This window comes from Myxocyprinus asiaticus, chromosome 46, assembly GCF_019703515.2.
Source record: "Myxocyprinus asiaticus isolate MX2 ecotype Aquarium Trade chromosome 46, UBuf_Myxa_2, whole genome shotgun sequence".
NCBI classification, from domain to species: domain Eukaryota; kingdom Metazoa; phylum Chordata; class Actinopteri; order Cypriniformes; family Catostomidae; genus Myxocyprinus; species Myxocyprinus asiaticus.
Genome location: NC_059389.1, coordinates 23,647,992 through 23,669,493, shown reverse-complemented (window position 1 = coordinate 23,669,493; position 21,502 = coordinate 23,647,992). Strand labels below are relative to the sequence as shown.

At 35.3% G+C, this 21,502-nt stretch overlaps 1 protein-coding gene across 3 annotated transcripts in view; it reads left to right on the top strand.

The window, feature by feature from the left end:
- Positions 1 to 4,861: 4,861 nt before the first annotated feature.
- Positions 4,862 to 21,502, top strand: part of LOC127436189 (harmonin-like) — a 37,766-nt gene continuing 21,125 nt past the window's right edge. For 2 of the 3 annotated variants that reach the window (XM_051690195.1, XM_051690193.1), the window contains exons 1-8: positions 15,725 to 15,851; positions 15,931 to 15,998; positions 17,679 to 17,822; positions 18,820 to 18,958; positions 19,673 to 19,781; positions 20,098 to 20,122; positions 20,242 to 20,299; positions 20,398 to 20,501. In XM_051690195.1, the coding sequence (XP_051546155.1) occupies positions 15,783 to 15,851; positions 15,931 to 15,998; positions 17,679 to 17,822; positions 18,820 to 18,958; positions 19,673 to 19,781; positions 20,098 to 20,122; positions 20,242 to 20,299; positions 20,398 to 20,501 (716 nt within the window). In that variant the 5' untranslated portion in view covers positions 15,725 to 15,782. Of the gene's footprint in view, positions 5,002 to 15,724; positions 15,852 to 15,930; positions 15,999 to 17,678; positions 17,823 to 18,819; positions 18,959 to 19,672; positions 19,782 to 20,097; positions 20,123 to 20,241; positions 20,300 to 20,397; positions 20,502 to 21,502 lie in introns of those variants that run through there. The other variant, XM_051690194.1, reaches the window with a different exon arrangement.

The window sequence follows — 21,502 nt, the reverse complement described above, 5'->3', positions numbered from 1 at the left end:
ACTGCAACAGTTCATGCGTCCATTTGTGGTTGCATTTCGAAAATCGAATCACTTTAATTTCCGTTAGTTCCAGGTATCCAAGGAGCATCCAGACACCAAACAACATGGTCCACATTTTAACAATGACATTCTATTACAATCATATTAACATTATTAATGTTTATCGTGTTACAGTCACTATGAATTGTAGCCAGAAATGTTCAAGGAACAAATACATCACTTTTTTACATCGACAAATAGCCCTAGAAATGGTCTTTACTTTTGAGTTGGTTCAAACTTGGAACAGAGTCCTTTCTGTATCATAATATCTGTTTTCAATGGGCATGAACAAATTAACATAAACGGTGAACATCTTGCACAAAATGAGAGAGTAGCCCAATAAAAACTGTTTAATTGTACATGGTGCTGGGCTGTCTCATTGGGGGCCGCCATGTTGGGATCACATGAGCAGTAAAATATAACTAGTTTTAAATCGGTAACCCCCCATTATCGGCCACTTTCTCTCATGGAATAAACTAATCATGGCTGACTGCTAATAGCACATTTCTACAATGGCATTAGGGACTATAAACTACTGTTTTCATGTTATGCTACATCCACACCACAAGGTATCAATTCAAGTTCAAGAAGATTGCCCTTTCGGCAAGTGCAAAATTTACACCTTTAAAAATCACAAATGGCCATGTTTAAATTCATAATTTGAACTTCTCAAAGATCTTACCAGTCACTTTGATCTCGGAGTGATATAACATATGAGATTAAGAAGACTTCAAGGCTTTTTTGAACATGCCACTCTGACATAGCTACACAAACACAACTTGTTTATCACAGAACATGGCTGTATTCCTTTATGTTTTTGCTGTTTAGCAGAGGAAGCTCGTAATTTGTCACACAGCAAGATGGATGAAGGAATTGGTTTTGGATTGCTCTGTATGGGAATCTGATATCCAGGCCACCATGACTTCCTGTCGGTGTGTCACAGAATACTGTACTGCACGTCTCTTTAACGAACTTCCAGGACATTCGTTCCCTAACTACCAACCAGAATTTCAACACATCATGGAATTAGAAAATTATGCATCGTTCATCTAAAAATAATTACACATACGGAAAAATATATATTTTTAACAGCTAAGTTAACATAGGAAATATTAATTAGTGATTCTTGCTATTGCTCATACATTTGAAAAAAAGAAAACTTACCTTATGTATTAAATATAATGTGTCCTGCACTATTTGTGTCATTGACATTAATGCTACCTCAAATCCTGCAACTTGATGAAGAGAGGTATGTTATTGCTTTTTAAATATTTTCATCTGGTCGACGATACAATGGGTGAAAAAATACCATACACTGATAGTGAGGGAGAGACCAGATTCATATTTAGGGACCAGAATATAATTTGAAGGTGCGTTCTTTTGACGTGGGCCTGTAAGCTCCAAGCAACTGCATAGCAACTAATGCTAAAAACCACTCAGAACACCTTAGGTGTGTTCCAAACCGCACACTTCTGCACTATTCTACTCCATTTTGTAGTGTATGTAGTGTGAGTGGTTTGTTTACACTGAAAATGCAACAAATATAAGCATACCACATTGCCAGAGTAAGCGTATATAAACAGCTGCTTACCTCGATGTTGCGACGATTCTTCTGGCATCCCACCACCACCCCAACTCATCCTGTCTATTCATCAATATGTGGGGGGCGGGTAGTATTCGAGCTCGGGTCAAGTCTTGAGTCATTTACACTATCCTCACTGCAGAATTACATTAATTTGCGAACTACTGAATAGTAAATAATGGAGAATGTGAGTTGAATGCTTTACCATCCCCCCAAGCTGTGTGTATATGTAAGTTATTTGAGATATTAGTGTTAAAATGAGTGGCAACACATTACGTGCGCTTGAAATGTCACTTCCATCAGCTGTTAAACAACGAATGCTTCCGTGTATTAAAAAACGTTAAGTGTTCCATTTGGGACAATACTACGCTTTGAAAATGTATACACTACATGACTGAGTGCATAGTATATTCTGCAAGTGCATAGTGCATCACAGCTCTAAACAACTACGGTAAATAGCAACCTAGTATTGTTGCAGTTTTTGCACAGGAAAACCGCACTCAGATTTTCTTTATAAAGTGTAAAAATCCATGGAAGTTATTTTTCTTATTAGTATGTCATACCAAATCACAGTGTAGGCCACATGTTTAGTTGGCAGAGACACACCTTGAGCCACACACATTCTTTGAGATGCAAGAGCATTTAGTATAAGTGCTAGAATAACACATTTGCCTGTTTCCTTTCAGCACTTTCACAATCTGGCTCTTCCTGTGAGTTTGGAGCGCTAGGGCTCGGGTGGTAGCTGACAGGAAATTTGAAGCAGAGTTTAAAAAGAACAAAAGTAAATAGCTTAACATTTAAAAGGCCTAAAATGTAATTGTTCTTTATGCAACTTAAAAAAATGTCTGTGATAATCTTAAAGGAGCAGTTTACCCAAAAAATGAAAATAGTGTTTACTTTCCCATATGTTGATCTAAACATGTATGCTGTTATTTTGTTGGCTTAAAACTGTCAGAAAATTCAAATGTAATCTCTCTCTCTCTCTCTCTCTCTCTCTCTCTCTCTCTCTCTCTCTCTCTCTCTCTCTATCTATCTATCTATCTATCTATCTATCTGTTTGACTACCTATCTAGCTGTTTGCCTAAATGAAATGTCAGTGTAACCATCAAACTTTTAAAACTAGTTTAAGCTTTCAGACAAGTCTTTGTCAAGTCAACATCAAAGTTTCTCTTGGCAAACTTTACCTATCTAGTTTTTAGATAAAACACAAAAGTATAAATTTTTTGAAGAACACACAGCTCTTGCCAAACAAGACAAAGACAAACGCCATACAAGCACCATTTAAAGGAATAGTTCATCCAAAAAAGGTGAACTATTATGAAAGTACTTGTGTGGTATTCCAAGTTTTCTGAAGTCCTAAAGGAATAGTAAACCAAAAAATTATAAATCTCTCATCATTGTCACCCCTCCCCCTTCCCCAACCCCGCCGTCGGACAACGCAGTGCTTGTGGGGGACCCTATTCCATTTAGAAATGCTTAAAAATGCTCAAAAGATGGAAAACCTAATGGTAAGAGATGTGTAAAGATTCTAATTCTCCTTTTGTGTTGTATGGAAAAATAGCAGCTGACGGGTTTGAAACAACATGTGAGTGAGTTAATAATGACAGAATTTTCATTTTGTGGTGAACAATATTCCATTAATTGATAATAAAAGGTGGAAATTAAACAGAATATGCAGACGTTACTCTGTACAAATCTGTCTTGTCATTACTATCTATGATGCATGGGTGTGAAAGCTTACTGGACAGGTGGACTAAGGCATGCCTGGGTCAGCAAGACCTGCTTTCCCATACTGCCACCTAAAGGTTAATGACCATATTACCACTTGAATAAACTTTGTAGTGTAGAGACATTATGATCAAATTCATAGTCTATATAGATACAGTGGGATCCAAATCTGTAACCATAAGTGAAAATGCTTTTTTTCTTTCTTTCTATTTTTTTCCATTACAAATTATATTATCAGCATAACAATTTGAGTGAAAAGCTTAATTTAAAATTTTTTACAAATTTGAGAATTTCTCAGTATTGTTATGACCCCCATTTGTTTTATTGAAAGCATGCACTTGAGCTGATTAGGACTCTCCAGTTTATGCAAAACCTGAAGATCCATGTTACCCAGCATGATTTTAAAAATGTTCCAAAGAGGATCTTGGTCTTGTGTGCTTTAAAGGAAACAAGGAAATCTGACCTTTTAAGTTAACGTGGTCAATGTCACAAATTGGCTTTCATTTGATTAGTGACTAGATTAGTGCAGCATCTTAAATATTTCCTGTTCAATTTAATATATTTTAAGAAATGTAGTTCAAATGTAGTCGATTTTCTCAGAACATCAAAGCAAGGTTTAACATTCTTCTATGTAACTCTCGCATTAATTTGTATGTTTAAAATCTTGATTTTTGTGCATAATTGAGTCTTGGAATCACAAATCTGATCTGTCCCTCTAAAGTTTTGTACTTTGTGTGTTTTGATGGTGGGTGATGAGATAGTATTACAGGCTGTAATCCCTCTCTGTAAGCATTTGGGTCAGTGCAGGGACTCGAGCCCCCCAAGAGCACCACCCTGCCAACAGCTGAACCAGCAGGGGCCAACCTAGTTGCTTCCCCTGAAAATGAGCACTCCACACACACTCACATGCACAGACACAGACACATACACGTATATATATATACACACACCCATATGCAATCTCTCTGCAACACACACACACACACTCGCTCACACAAAAGAACATGCCATCACTAACCAAAGGACGCATACAAGCATACACATTATCCTATGAGTGTGTGTGGTCTTAGACCTAATGTTTTGTCATGGTGATAAATAATGATAATTACTAAGCCCCCCTAAACAGCAGGGATGTAGAACACACACAGAATCTGGGTAAAATACTGTGACTTACAATCACACGGCACAAAAACAAACTGTGAAATAAAAGGAGCAATATAGGAAATTATAGAAGCTGTAAGCACTTGGTGTCCTGTTTTGTCTACCCAATAACTGTTAATGCACTTTGTAAATGGTACATTACAAAGAGATATCAAGGGTTGAACCTTTTTTTTTTCCCCTAAAGGCATTACAAGCCTCAATTACAATAATGGAAATAATCTCAAATTAACAATAACATACTATTTTAATGTTATGAGGATGGGTAGATGCTTGTATAATTTCATTTGGCATGGCCAAATTTTATGACAGCATGTGTAATAAACCCAACAGCAGCAAGTATCGACCTCTGACCGGCGACGATACTCCACCATCCGTTCAGAGATCGTCGTGTGTTTAACGGGGCTGAGAGACTCAAACAAACCTACCGTCACCGCTGAAAACTACCGCTGTACAGAATGGAGCGCAAAGTGGCGAGGGAATTTCGACATAAGGTGAACTTTTAAACTGCTATTTTAATTTAAAGGACCGGTTTACTGTATTATTAGTAGACTATTGTTACTGGTCTATTTTTCGGAAGATATACCGGAAGAGCACGCGCCCCCTCTTTACGGTATGAAATGTTTCGGAAAGTGTAACATTAACATTCGTAAAGCTTCCGACAGTTATTGTTTACACATAAACCGTCATTATTCGGTTGATAACGTCCGTTTTGCGCTGAAAACGCTTCCTAAAGTCCCAACCTTTGTGCTTATTTTGACTTTTTTTTTTTTTTTCTTTTTTTTTATCAATATAGTGAACACCTGGAACATGTAACTAGTTTCATATTTAGCTTGAATGAGGAATTTAGTCCAATTTCATTGCTTTACGTAAGACAAAGATGAGGTTAAAGGTACAGTTTCAGGTAGAAAGGGAGGAATGACGTCACCGCATGGACGTGCTTATGATTCGCTGAACAGGTGACAGGCGTACTGCTGGAAATGGGCTAGTTCGGCAAAAGGTGTTCATTCGATTTTACCTCACTAAACGGCTGTCCTTTTGTGACTTTATACTATACATATATATTGATTTGTCATTCCTATGTCTGTGCTCTTAATATTTTGAAGCGCCATACAGAGATACAGAGGATTCCCAAATGTGTAATATTAGAATTGTGCCATCTGTTGTGTGAGAGACACAATGGACAGTTTTTCCACTGTGTTAGATGCAGTGACAGAGATGTGTAGTCAGGCAGAATGGATTGCAAAATTTATTGCTGGGCATCTCTTATTGCCTGTAGATGGGGGTGGCTGTGCCACACTATGGAAGGCCAAATTATCCTTTAATGTTCCCAGCGTTACTTGTCATAGTTGCATTTTTACTAGCAAGAATTCAAATGACAGAGCTCTCTAATTGAATATTTACTAATAAGATTTCCAATTAGAGAGCACTCTAATCTATTTTCTTACTAGTACGAATTTCAATTACAGAGCTCTCTAACTGATTATTTATTTTTATTTTTATTTTTTTACTAGTGAGAATTTCAATTAAAGAGCTCCACAATTGAATATTTACTTATGATATGTTTCCATTGACTCCCATTCATTTTTAATTACAGAGCTCTACAATTGAATTATTATCAGTAAGAATTCTAATAAGAGAGCTCTTTAATTGAATTTCTACTAATAAAAACTAGCATTAAAAATATGTTTAATTGCAGAGCTCTGTAATTGGAATTCCTACTAGTATGAATGTAATTGTAGAGCTGCGTAATGGATTGTTTACTAGTATGAATGTAATTGTAGAGCTGCGTAATGGATTGTTTACTAGTATGAATGTAATTGTAGAGCTGCGTAATGGATTGTTTACTAGTATGAATGTAATTTTAGAGCTCTACAATAGTGATTCTTACTAGTAAGAAATGCATAATATAGCTCTCTATTCAGTGCCATCTCATTATGGTAATGGAGCCTCATGCACATTCATATTCATCTGGCTTGTATAAATTGGCAGGTGGGAAGATATATATAAATATGTATTTATTATATTATATCATATATTATTATACATATATATATATATATATATAAAAATATTAAAATCATAAAAAATTCTGTTAAAAAAAATATTAAGGTCCAGTTTTTCATACATAAGACACAACTTGTGAATGAAGGAAAAACAATGCAAGGGTAAATTAAAAAATAATACACAGACAAACGTTTTATTCAATTTTCTTTAAAAATAAAAAAAATTGCTATCCTCATTTATGATTAATAAAAAATGTAAAAAAAAACAAAAAAACATTAAAACTACTTGTCTTTCTACTGTTTTGCATGTACACCTCTGTACACTTTGCAAACTTTCACACAATCTACACATTCAAAACTTTTTGATTAAAAAAAAGATTTTTTATATCATTTTCGGGACAAAATCCATAAGTGTCTGACTGCCAGGTTTCTAAAAACTATACTGTAGATGCTGCAGACCACAGTGGGCCGTATACGTTTCTGACATTTGAAAAACGTTTTGAACCTTTTTTCAAGAGTATACATTGGTGAATTAATATAGTTAATTAATATAAAATATTATCATTCAATAACAAAACATATTTGTGTTTTCATCTCGATATTCTCTATAATTCTGACACTACGTGAATTCAGTCAATATGTTTGCTAAATAAGCTTGTAAAAATATTTCATGCTAATATCTTACCATGTCACACATGGCCTTTATTTTGAAATGAGCAATTCCACGGAAATGTCAACCATACCATGAAAAAATTTAGTTTCAAGCAAAGGAACAAAACCCCTTTTAAATTGTTCATTTAGGTCTATATTTTACCGTATTATAGTCCTATAATAGATTTTTTGAGGAAATTGCATTGTTCATCCACCTCACATGAGGTGTGCACCATTTCTAAAACAACATTTTCATCTAGCCATATTTCATAGTTGCAAAAGAGGGATCAAAGAACACAGTATTTTCACTCTATGTTAAAAATAATAATTTTCCAGAAAGAAAAGGAAATGTCTGAGAAACATAAACACTCAATTCGTCATCACAGTGTTTTTTTTATTTCTTATTTTAAGAGCCACATTTATGAGGTCACTGCATTGCAGAGCTGTGTCACGTCTGTAACGTTTTAGAGGTTAAGTTTAAATCATTCAAACAATATTAATACAAAATTAATACAAATAAGCTGAATCTTGCTGTGCAAAGCAAATTTATGTTGATGTTAAGTATGATGAACAAATGGTCTCCCTTCTTTACTTTATATGACCAAAAAAAAAAATTCCGTTACAGTTACGGATGCTTCAAGTCAAATCATTATATCAATGGGAGAGTCACAGATCTCCGAGCTCCGACAAGGATTTGTTTGCCATTGTGTAAACAAAATGACTTGTCCCACTGTGATCTAATTTATGCCTTACCATGAAAAAAGAAAGTTTTTACCAAAAGAACAAAACCCTTTTTAAGTTGTCCATAGGTCTGTATTTTACTGTATTAAAGTGCTGTTGCCTTGTTGCCTAAATGAAATGGCCTTGTTCATCCACCACATATGAAGTGTGCACCAATACTGGAATGACATTTGCAATGCAAATGTTCACTCAGCCGACTGTTTACCTTATCTTACCTTAAAGGACACACCTCTAGATGACGTGTTTTTCCCTCTCTCTCGCGCGTGCCCTCTGGTGGTTAAGGGGCCGTTTACACGACAACATTTTCAACTAAAAACGGAAAACTTTTTATGCGTTTTGGCTGTTTGTTTACACAACAACAGCGTTTTGGGGCCTGAAAACGCAAACTTTTGAAAACGGGTTTGAAAGTGCAAATTTGTGAAAATGATGACGTCATGCACACACGTTTTACGTGTTATATAAAGAATGATGGATTGATAGGCATCAATTTGAGATGTATAATATGAATACTGGTGTCTGTGCAAATCAGAGTTCTGTCTGATATCCAAAACCAGTCAACATCAACAGCTTTTTATGTTAACTTACTCTCTTACCAGCCCAAGAGTCAGCAAGGGGAATACAGAAGAAGGCAGGAGATGAAGTGATGGTAAAAATGAGCATAGTTTATTGAACAATCTTGAGAGTTCAGTCTATAGGCATGCGTGCGAGTACTTCAAAACAACGCGTGAGACATTCAAAACTACAATGGTGGACTACAGGACTGTGTTTGTGCTGCTCAAGATTTTGAGTTTATTGACACTTCTCCAGCAAAGTAATTGTAGTAATTATGCAAACTCATCGTCCGTCCAGACAAAATTGCTCGATGCTTTCGCCATCTTCATTGTTTGTATTCACCGCTCTGTGGAAGAATGCTTATGTGCGCAGGCGCGTAGTATTTCTTTATGAAGTGACATCGCCAACTACTGGCCTGGCATGCATAATACAGCATTTTTAGTCGTTTTCGCAGATCCGTGTGAACGGGGATCGTTTTGACAACATTGACGTCTGTACACAAAACTTTTCAAAAATGCAAATGAAAAACATTTCCGTTTTCAGTACATCGTTGTCGTGTAAACGTACCCTAAAAGAAGAGTCATTTCTGAGGTGATTATAAATCTTCAATTTTCAGATGGAATCTCCACTTTATTTGCACTAATTCGTAAGTTATTTTATCATTTACATATATGTACATTTTAATTTTGAGAAAAGTGGATAAATTACAGTATAATTTAAAAACCATAGAAATACACTGTAGCCATGAAGTGAATTGCCACTATGAAAGGATCAATCTCGTCAGTTTTATTTATTAAACAAATTTATTACCAAATATCAATGCTAACAACAACAACAATAATAATCAGTTTAATAAAACAAACAACAAAACTATGTACAATCGCAAATAATATCACAAATAAAGGAACAATAACATTTATTTATACAAAGATATATACATCTTATAGTGCGATGGCAAAAACTAATGCTGAAAGACAAAAGGCATTGAGAGAGAGGAAGAGGAATGATGACAATTTCAAGAAAAAGGAAAGAGAGAGAGAACAAGCGGAGAGACTATGAAAGAAGGAAACACGATCAAAACTAGAGGCAGAGATGCAAGACAAAGGCAGAAGAAAAGGCATTTGCTCAAGAAGTCACAGGTTCCTGTTTTACTCCAGGAGTCATCAAAGAGATCACGATTTAAATCAAGACAGTCTCTAGGCAAGGCAGTAAGCTCTGACCATCTCATGTATTCCGGTGTTCAGACACTCCAAGAAATGTGTGCCTTTGCCGATACCTTAAAAATATAAAACTAGCTCTGGACTGTGCGCAACGTGTTATCACAAGCCAAGCATTTCAGAGCATACAGGATTGTGTTGAAGCTGTGATCTGCAGTCCAGACTGTCCCAAATGCATGTTAAGTCAGTGTGATGAGTGCAGATATGGCAAGCTGTGGGAAATGTGTATCTTTAGTCACATCCCAGAGGAAGGCAAGCTAATTAAGGTAACCTGGTACACATGGGAAGCTCAGGAGGGCTGCCAAATAAGGTCCAGAAGAGTGGCACACTGGGCGATGTACTTCATGTTCTCAAGACAGCTGCTACAACATTTTTGCATCACTGTTTTGTGAAGAGACAACAAAGTGCATCTTTCCAGGCCAAAAAAATGCAAGACAAGACAGACAAGGAAATCGTGGTGCTGCAGGTAGATTTTGCTGAAAACTACACCGCTGCCTACCAAGATCAGATCCAGTCAGCACACTGGCTTCAGAGACAGATCACAGTGTTTCCATCTGTTGTGTGATCTGATGGAGATGCAGAGTCATATGTCATTGTGAGTGACAGCTTGGAACATGACAAGAGGTCTGTGGCAATTTTCCTCACCAAGAATTTGTAGCACATTCAAAAGAAGAATGATGAAGAAGATGAGAGAGATTCACACATTCAGCGATGGAGCAGCTTCTCAATTTAAAAACAAGTTAATCTGGTGTTTCCTGTCAACCACTTTCAAGGAGCTGTTCCCAAATATAAGGGTGCAGTGGCACTTCTTTGCCACAAGTCATGATAAAGGTGCTGTGGATGGTGTGGGAGCAACAGTAAAGCATTTGTTAATACAGATGTCCTCAGCAGACAGGCAATCCTTGTTACAGATGCTGCATCATTTGTAGATTCTGCAAGGAAGAGTTGCCCAAACACTGAAATCAAATTGATTACATCCATCGCAATCACAGATTTTACAGAGCAGCACAAGCTGAATGATAGGTTGGCCATTATCACAGCTGTTCCAGGCACTCAGTCCATCCATCATATTGAGCCAGTTTCCTGGGGAAAAATTTGTCACAAAATCTACTCTGATGCTGAAAAGTCAGGTGTCCACACATTTTTGCTCTCAGAAGCCACATCTACTGAAACTCATGAACACCAGTCCTCTGAGTCCCCGTTAACTGCTGCAAAGAACATTAAAACTGGAGATTGTGTCTTGATCCAGTTCAAGGTAAACAAATCATTTAGACAGTTTGTTGGACTTGTGAATAATCAAGACCACAAGGCATTTGAAATACGGTTCTTGAGAAAGAATGAAAATGCTGCATTTGTGTACATCTTACCAATGGTGGAAGATAAAGCTTGGGTGACACCTGACCAAGTGGTTCAGACTTTCAATCCACAAGTAGACAACAGGGGGAGGTATCACTTTGCAGAGACAGTCTTGGCAGAATAGAGAAAGGAAAAATAATACGAAAGGAATCTAGATTAAATGTAATCTAATTAATCATATTCATGTTTATATTTATTTGATATTTATTCACCTTGTTTGTTTACAACCTCCGATAAGAACGACAATCAGCACTTGATGTTTTAATTGCTTAATACATATCATAATTTCAATGTTTTACAATATTCAATTATATTTTCTGTTACAAGTGTATGTGCTGTATCCACACCTTTTTTGGACATTTGTTTCACACAGATCGTGTTGCTTCTGCTGTTTTCCTCTTAATAAATAAAACAAATTCCAGCCATTTTTAGACTTGGTTAAAACATAACTTTTGCAATCATTAGTACTAGCGATCATTTTGACACAAATCATAGTATTGCGATCATTTTGACAAAACGTAATGCGCATTGAACTGCGACAAACTTGTTGAAAACAGTATGACCATTTTGACACAAAGTATAATTTTTCAGTTTAAAGTCGATTAATTGTGCGGCCTTACCATACTGATGACTCATATGTCAGTGTTTGGTGGTTTAAATACCCACTAGAGGTTTCTGTTACAGTTTTCAAAGCATTTTATATGCTTTTACATAGTCGGGTATGCTAAGTGCTGCTTTCAGAACTGTCACATCCATAACAGAGAGATGTCACATCCATAACACAGTTTTTTCTCATTAATGTGAGAACGACAATTAAATAAATAATAATATTACATGTTTTTTGAAGTGCCAGCCCTTCTACATTCTGTGGCTATTGTTGTTCCAGAATTGTTTCAATTCAATTTCAATTCACAGAGATCCTACAAAGTATGTAGTCTCTTAAAAAGTCATATCCATACTTGTCACATACATAACGCAAGTGTATTTCCCAATCTGAACTGGAAAAAATATAGTATAGACTGACTTTTTTCTGATGTCTGGACTCTATCAGCAGGGCTTTAGGATTATACATGTGATTGGTTTCATATAATGGTAATTTATACTTTCTATGAGAAGTTACATTTGACATTTTCACTGCAAATGTCACATCCATAATGCTGGAATTGCTCAAATGTAGCTTACATCAGGCGGGATTTGGAAAGCGAAATCGGTGTAATTGCTCTTTATTTGGAATTTTTACCAGTAAAAAGGCAATTGTAGAGCTTTGTAATTATAATTCTTACTACTAAAAAATCAATTGTAGATCTCTTTAATTGGAGTTTTTACTAGTAAAATGCCATTGCAATGTCATTCTTACTAGTAGAAATGCAAATAGAGAGTTCTGTAATTGGAATTCTTACTAGTAGAAAATATTTGTAGATCTCTCTGATTGAAATAGTAGTACAAATAAAATTACAACAAGTAACACTGGATGCATTAAAAGCTAAACAGGCTTGCCATAGCCACACAAAAAATAAACATCTTTGGATTTCATTTTCTATTCCTTCTCTTCAACAAATCTGTTGCAATGTCCACTGGATTTATCCCATTCACATAGAGATTAACTGCAGAGAATACGAAACCGATTTTAGTTGTGGATGTCTTAATAAGTTTATGATGTTGAAGTCCAAAGGTAGACTGACATTTGGACTTGTCAAAAAATGTTTATGACACCATAAATGCCCTTTGAGCATGCAACATCTATTTTTATTACATGTAGCCTACAGTGCATCCGGAAAGTATTCACAGCGTTTCACTTTTTCCACATTTTGTTATGTTACAGCCTTATTCCAAAATGGATTAAATTCATTATTTTCCTCAAAATTCTACAGACAATACCCCATAATGACAATGTGAAAGAAGTTTGTTTGAAATCTTTGCAAATTTATTAAAAATAAAAAATGAAACAAATTACATGTACATAAGTATTCACAGCCTTTGCTTAGTACTTTGTTGAAGCACCTTTGGCACCAATTTCAGCCTCAAATCTTTTTGAGTATGATGCTACAAGCTTGGCACACCTATTTTGGGGCAGTTTCTCCCATTCTTCTTTGCAGGACCTCTCAAGCTCCATCAGGTTGGATGGGGAGCATCGGTGCACAGCCATTTTTAGATCTCTCCAGAGATGTTCAATCGGGTTCAAGTCTGGGCTCTGGCTGGGCCACTCAAGGACATTCACAGAGTTGTCCCAGAGCCAATCCTTTGTTATCTTAGCTGTGTGCTTAGGGTCATTGTCCTGTTGGAAGATGAACCTTCGCCCCAGTCTGAGGTCCAGAGCGCTCTGGAGCAGGTTTTCATCAAGGATGTCTCTGTACATTGCTGCATTCATCTTTCCCTCGATCCTGACTAGTCTCCCAGTTCCTGCCGCTGAAAAACATCCCCACAGCATGATGCTGCCACCACCATGCTTCACTGTAGGGATGGTATTGGCCAGGTGATGAGCGGTGCCTGGTTTCCTCCAGACATGACGCTTGCCATTCAGGCCAAAGAGTTCAATCTTTGTTTCTCATGGTCTGAGAGTCCTTCAGGTGCCTTTTGGCAAACTCCAGGCAGGCTGTCATGTGCCTTTTACTGAGGAGTGGCCTGGCCACTCTACCATACAGGCCTGATTGGTGGAGTGCTGCAGAGATGGTTGTTCTTCTGGATGTTCTCCTCTCTCCACAGAGAAATGCTGGAGCTCTGTCAGAGTGACCATCGGGTTCTTGGTCACCTCCCTGACTAAGGCCCTTCACCCCCGATCGCTCAGTTTGGCTAGGCGGCCAGCTCTAGGAAGAGTCCTGGTGGTTCCAAACTTCTTCCATTTACGGATGATGGAGGCCACTGTGCTCATTTGAACCTTCAATGTTGCAGAAATTGTTCTGTACCCTTCCCCAGATCTGTGTCTCGATACAATCCTGTCTCGAGGTCTACAGACAATTCCTTGGACTTCATGGCTTGGTTTGTGCTCTGACATGCACTGTTAACTGTGGGACCTTATATAGACAGGTGTGTGCCTTTCCAAATCATGTCCAATCAACTGAATTTACCACAGGTGGGCTCCAATCAAATTGTAGAAACATCTCAAGGATGATCAGTGGAAACAGGATGCACCTGAGCTCAATTTTGAGTGTCATGGCAAAGGCTGTGAATACTTATGTACATGTGATTTTTTTTGTTTTTTATTTTAATAAATTTGCAAAGATTTCAAAGAAACTTCTTTCACATTGTCATTATGGGGTATTGTTTGTAGAATTTTGAGGAAAATAATGAATTTAATCCATTTTGGAATAAGGCTGTAACATAACAAAATGTGGAAAAAGTGAAGCGCTGTGAATACTTTCTGGATGCACTGTATATTTTGTGCTTGGCATTAAACTGGCAGTTGTGTTCATTTGTAGAAATTGGAAATTTTTGCCCCAATAAGTTTCATGTTATGCTTTTTTTATTTTTTTTTGCAATTGTATCATTAATAATAATGTATTTATTTATTTATTTATTTATTTTTAAAATAATAATCGCTATATATCACAAAACTGAGCTTGAACCACAACAGTGATATTTTGATAACTGAACACAATAGATATACATGTGCTCCATTTTGGAAATAAAGATTATGTTTTATTTTAGATTTTTAAAGAATTCTTTGGTTAAATTCTCATTACTACACCATGTCCAGCTTCACAATTAGGACTATTAAATGTAGTATAAACAAAATAAACTATTTTAAAAAATAAATTTCAATAATGTAAAGACTTATTGTGCTACGATGCATCAGCAAGAGTAGAAGTTCAAACATGGATACTTAAATACAGATTTCAGACACTTTGCATTCTCATTCCCACAACGGATGTTAAATTTGTTAGACAATGGATTTTTCATTACACTTTATCATTACCGCAACATTTGTATAATTGTTTCGGTAATGAGAAACTATTCAGTTTTTTAGTATTTTAACTTAAAATAGTCTTTTTAGTTCAAATATGAATACATTTTAATATTATTAATGCATTATATTGTTATCTAGGTTGAAAGAGAGAGAGCTTCTGCTGAAGTTAGATTAAAAATATATTGAGAGATACAGTATAACCATATTGACACACACACACACACACACACACACACACACACACACACATACATATATATATATATATATATACTTATATATACAGTATATGTACAGTATATTATACGGTAATACTTAATATTTATAAATATAAACAACAAAACCGTATAACATATTTAATAAAATAGTAATAATAATTAACATTTACAGTTAGTTAATATACATATTTTTTTTAATTATACATTATAAGAGTACTTTGAATTATTTTATTCATTATCTACTTTATATTATTGTTATTATAAAAATAATAATAATATAATTTGCTTTTAAATAATGAAACATGATTTTCATTTTAACATGTTAACATTTCAATTCTTTTGGTAATGGCACCAACTCGTAAGGGGACACTGTTAGCATGATAAACCTCTTTACCTGAGCCCAGGTACATTAACAGGTCCAATGGAGCAGAACTGAAGTTATGCTGCTCACAAAACAGGAAAAGATCCACCTGACCCCTCCAACCAACAAAGACAGCATAAGCCAATCTGAGAGACGCCTAAAGACTCACAATAGTTACTCCACCTCCTCTTTTTCTCTCTTTTGACCTCTCTTCCTCACTCTACCGTCTTCCTACCTTCCGTCTTGGTCTCTTGCTCAATGAGAGAGGGATGTGTTACATCATTGACTGGCCAAAACGCTTCCTCAAAATATTTCTTCAACAGATTAGCCACCACCAGGTAAAAATGTGACTATCATTGACTTTGTGACTATTATTATGATTATCTGATTTGAGATTTTTGTGTTTGTGTTGTGCAGGTGGAGTTGTTGATTGATAATGAAGCAGAAAAGGACTATCTGTATGATGTTCTGCGCATGTACCATCAGTGAGTCCACTCTCAAATACAATATATTCCTATTTTTTTGAAGATAGGCTACTGCAGTGATTCTCAACAGGTTTTGCTTCACAACCCAGATTTTACATTGGACATCAATGCATCAGTTGGGCCAAAACAGTACCAACAATTTTTTTTTTTTTTTATCTTACAAACTGTCAACAAACATGTCCTTGAAATTAAACATTGAACTTGATTATAGACTTACTGTATCTGTATATATTACCAAGTGACTGATGAATTTGCACCAAAATAATATAGACTTTGATTGGATTCACAGCCTTTGACTTCAACAACACGCAACAACACTAAAAACCACTTGGAACCCCTTGGCAACCACATAGTAACAACCTGGCAACCACTCTCAAACACTGACATTGTGGCATTACTTTAACTTTTGCTCTCAAATTTTCCACAAAAAAATGTGTAAATTTACTTTGTTAATACTGCATCATTAAATTAAGATTTTAAAGAAATCCTGGGAAGAATATCTAAGCAATAGCATGTATTTCGAAAAAATAATGTAGAGTAATTTTCCATAATTTTTCAAACACTATAAAATAAAATAAAAAATACAAATATGTGCTTGATGTGGTAACAACTAAATTATCTGGTTATATTCAAGTCAAAAATATTATTTAACATCACTGAATCAACCTGAATGCATATGGTTACATCATCAAAAACAATTTTAAGGGTTATATCAGGTTGAAATAGCTCCTTAACGTAACAATTGCAGGTAACTACTTTTTATATTGTGGTAATTAATTGATTAAATGAAAAACATCACCCATTCAAAAGAACCACAGTATTCAGTGTATGTTTAACTGTGTGCAATAATATGAAATGCAAAATACAAGGGAAACAATCCATTAGGTCTTTATTTGTGCAGGTCAACACGTCATTGCTCGCCTGGACAGGTAGGGCAGTGTTGCTCCATTGAACAGGAATAAGAGCCCTAATTCAATGGAAAAGTTACACAGTGCTTCTCAGTCGGACTTGGATCAGATAATTTCTTCTTTGCATTCAAAGGCAGCCATTCTCCCAGTTACCATTGTCTGTGATATCTGAGTCAGGAGTGGAATATCAATGATTCATAAAGCAGCTGACTTGAAATTCATAACCTGTTTTTATGACTTTATATGTATAATTAACTGCATATTCTACTGAGATTCACTATTTTTATGTTTGAGGTCCCAGAGACTGATTTATATGTAAAAAATAATAATATAATTTTTTTTATTAACATCTGATTTGATTTGATTTTGGTTCCTCTGACCTAATCAAAATCCATTATATTGTATCACATGCACATGCACGTATTTCTGTTATAGCATACATTCCGTTTCCAGCACTAATATTTGCAATGTACAGTATAATAGTATGGGATGCATAATATATCAGTTATATACAATATATATATATATATATATATATATATATATATATATATATATATATATATATATATATATATATATCACACATACACACATACACCAAAACTTCTGTTTCAGTGCTTTACTTCCAATAGTGTTGGCAATTATACATAATACGTGTTGTCTGGATTTCTTGATGGAAACACTGTTCTTCTAATGCAGCTTTGAATTATTCTGTCCTCCTCATGACATGCTTTCAATCAGATCCTCTTTAAATTGCTCTGCCCTTTAGGTCAATGGACCTGCCTGTCCTGGTTGGTGACCTGAAGCTGGTAATCAATGAGCCCAAACGCCTTCCACTGTTCGATGCTATCAGACCACTGATTCCTCTCAAACATCAGGTGCAGTACGACCAGCTCACGCCCAAGAGATCCAGGTGAGAGAGAAAGAATTAGAGAGACAGAGAATAATGAAGTGTAAATGAAGAGTTGATGGGTGTGTGGTGGTTCTCAGAAGTCTGGAAATCTTTCCGTGCATGAATAACATAGGAAGGAATAAAGACGTAAAGAACATTGAAAAGAGAGAATGCGAGAGGATGAGGTAGAGTGACAGCCACCCCTCTCATCTCCAGAGAGAATAATTGTTTTCTCTCATGCTCGGTCAGTCGTGGTAAAGGGACGTTGTTATGAGCAGGCAGAGAGAGGAGGTTTATTCAACCACGTCTGATGGTGCTAATAGGGGCACTGTGAACTGGATTCTGTTTCTCTCGCTGTTCCACCAGTCATAGAGAGTTGATTGTTTCAGAATGAAGTCTTTTAAAGCTTGAAAATTCATTCAAAATAGCTGCTTTCCACTTTGAGGAAATCCCTTCCCCTTATGATAGCCTATTATTGAAACACGTTGTCATTTGTGGAACATGGAAAATATTACTTAGAGACATTGTTGGGTAAGTTATTCAAAAAAAGTAATCCACAACAATTTAATAATTACTACTTTAAAAGTGTAATCAGATTACTGCTGATTATGTTATCAAAAAAGTCATACAGAAGTCTTAAGACCACATTGAATATCTGGGATTTTTTTTTTTTCTTTTAAACTTTGAAATAAACAGAACATAAAAAATAAAATTTAAAAAAACTATGTAAAACGAATAAACTCAATGACATAAAATGAAGAGGAAATCTTTAAAATTCTGCATTATTTCTAGATCACTAATCAGATGTAAGCAAATTTGTGACACTGACCATTTTAACTCAATAGGTTTCTTATATTCCATTTCTTTGATTCCATTGAAGCACACAAGAAGATCTTTGGAACATTCTCAAATCATGCTGAAAAACATGATCATGTTATGAAAGCAAAATGGGGACATCCATATCAAATATCAAGAAACTCTTAAGTTCATATTGATTTTTCAATTACAATTTTCACAGGAAGTTGAAGGAAGTGCGTTTGGACCGTACACACCCTGAGGGTCTGGGTTTGAGTGTTCGCGGGGGTCTGGAGTTCGGCTGTGGGCTCTTTATCTCACAGATAGTCAAGGATGGACAGGCAGGAAATGTCGGCCTGCAGGTAAGAGAATAAACAGCTTTAATATAGTGTCATATTGTAATTGCATTGTTATAACTATGGTATTACATGTAATAAAAGTCCAACTACTTAGCTAACATCTCTATATTTCAGCAAATAATATACTATGTCTCAGCAAGTATAGTGCCACATTTGGTATGTACAAGGACAAGCCAAAATGTCCTAATTAATGCATGTTCTCTCCACTAGGGGGGAGTAATAAGCCTTTTTAAAAACTTCCTCTGATTCAAAGACACACTCTTCTTGTTTATGGTATAAAACAGCATATTTTTGTGTACTGTTTCTCCCTGTGGCAATGGAAATAACATTTTTGAAATAAAATGGCCAGCTCCTTTGTTTTGCTAAGACTAATTTCATAGCTAACATTTTATGAATTATCATAGTTTCAAATGTGATAATTTGTGTTTTTATAATGGTTTAAAAAAGTACCAAAAATATGATGTAGGTCTGGTAAAAAGTTTATAAGTCAGCTTTAATTTTCATTTAACAAAAAGAAAAAAAGAGAAATTGCTGGCATGATATTTAACAAATCATAATGACCTTAGATAGATATACCTGAAGTGAATAAAATCCATATGTGGATTTAGATTTATATCCAAAAGCCAGTATAAAGTGTTACTAGTACTATTAATATTAAATGAGAGTTGCTAAAGTCATATAAATGTCATGTTTGCTGATTTGCTGTGTCATCTTCAGGTTGGCGATGAGATCGTGCGTATTAACGGCTACTCCATCTCCTCCTGTATTCATGAGGAGGTCATCAACCTCATCAAGACCAAGAAGATTGTGTCTCTAAAAGTCCGCCGTAAGACCCCTGTCAAGTTCAGACTGCATTTCCAGTTTTAAATCGTCATAGAGAGCTAACTTTATTACATTGAGCAAAAGTGAATTGCCCCTGATTCTACAGGGGTACATTAATTGATTTTAAGTTAAAGTAATTCAATTAGAGCTAATTTGTGATTGATTTAACAGTTGAGCAAGTAATTAGGAAACATGCATTATGTCTTCCTTAAAGGTTGTATAGTTTTGGGATTGTCCTTGTCAAAATGTATTATTTATTCATTATGAATTGATTTATTGAGTGGATTATTGATCATTCCCACTGTGACATTTCTTCACAGATGTAGGAATGATTCCGGCCAAGAGGTAATTGTATCAAAGCTTCAATTAAACAGCATTTTCAGGCATTTATAGACACTAACTGCTATAATTCTTATTGTCTTTTCCCATAATGATATGGTATTTAAATTATTTATAAAACTCAGCTCTACTGATGACCCTCTGAAGTGGCAGTTTGTGGATCAGTTTGTGTCTGAGTCAAGGGTAAGATAGAACATCTTTGCACAAGCATATGAAATCCTATTTTTAACTAGCTGTAGGTGTTTTGTAAAACTAGCCCTCCTTTTATGATTTCCTCTTAGGAGAGGAAGAGCAGTGTGGCTGGTTTGGCTTCAATAGGAGGGAAAGAGATCAAGGAAAAGAAAGTATTCCTGAGTTTAGTGGGCACAAAAGGCATGGGAATCAGGTAATGGAAAGAAAATATTAATATGTTTACTGTAATTATGAATATAAATACATCTTTCTGTTATGTTAATCTTTATTATAGCAAAGATAAAGTTTCAGGTTTTCGCATTGTCTTGTTTAATCACATTAGTAACAGCAAGCTACACTGGGGAAATGTTTTTACAAATGTGCTTCATATGGTATCATCTAAAGTAGCTGTTTTTTATTTTTTTTTTATTTTTTTTTTATTTTATCAAAGTCAAAAATATTATTTAACATCACGAAATCAACCTGAATTCACTAGGTTACCCAAATAAAACTAATTATAAGGCCTAGAGACTGTAGAAATAGCTCCTTAAGGTAGCAATTGCAGGTTACCATTTAAGCCCTGGTTAACAATCTATTATCAAATTAAATCAAATCACTTTTATTGTCACACAACCATATACACAAGTGCAATAGTGTGTGAAAGCTGATTCTGATTCTGATTCTGAAAGTCTTGGGTGCAGTTCCGAGCAACATAGCAGTCATGACAGTGATGAGACATACACCAATTTACAATAAACATCAGATTTACACATCACAATTTACATACCTAATATACACATAATTACAACACAATATACAAATAATAATCTACAATGTACAGTATACAATACACACAATATAGAATACACATATACACAATATAGAATACACATTATACAATAAAAATAGTATATATAATATATATAAAAGTATTATCATGGTTTTACTACATTAACACTAGCTATAGTAACTATTGCATTGTTATAGATTCATTCTAAACAATCTATAAGGAACTTAATTTGATGACAACTATAGCAATTGTAGTTGTAGATACTTAAAGCCACAATTTCCCCACCACAATTACTGTACCATAGTTTGTTTTTAAGAAGCTATAGCTGCATTGATCCAAACAAATTAATGATGAGGAATCCATTGTTTTGCCTGTGGTTACTATGGTCTGTAGTCTTACACCACAATTGACCCTTCACTAAGCTC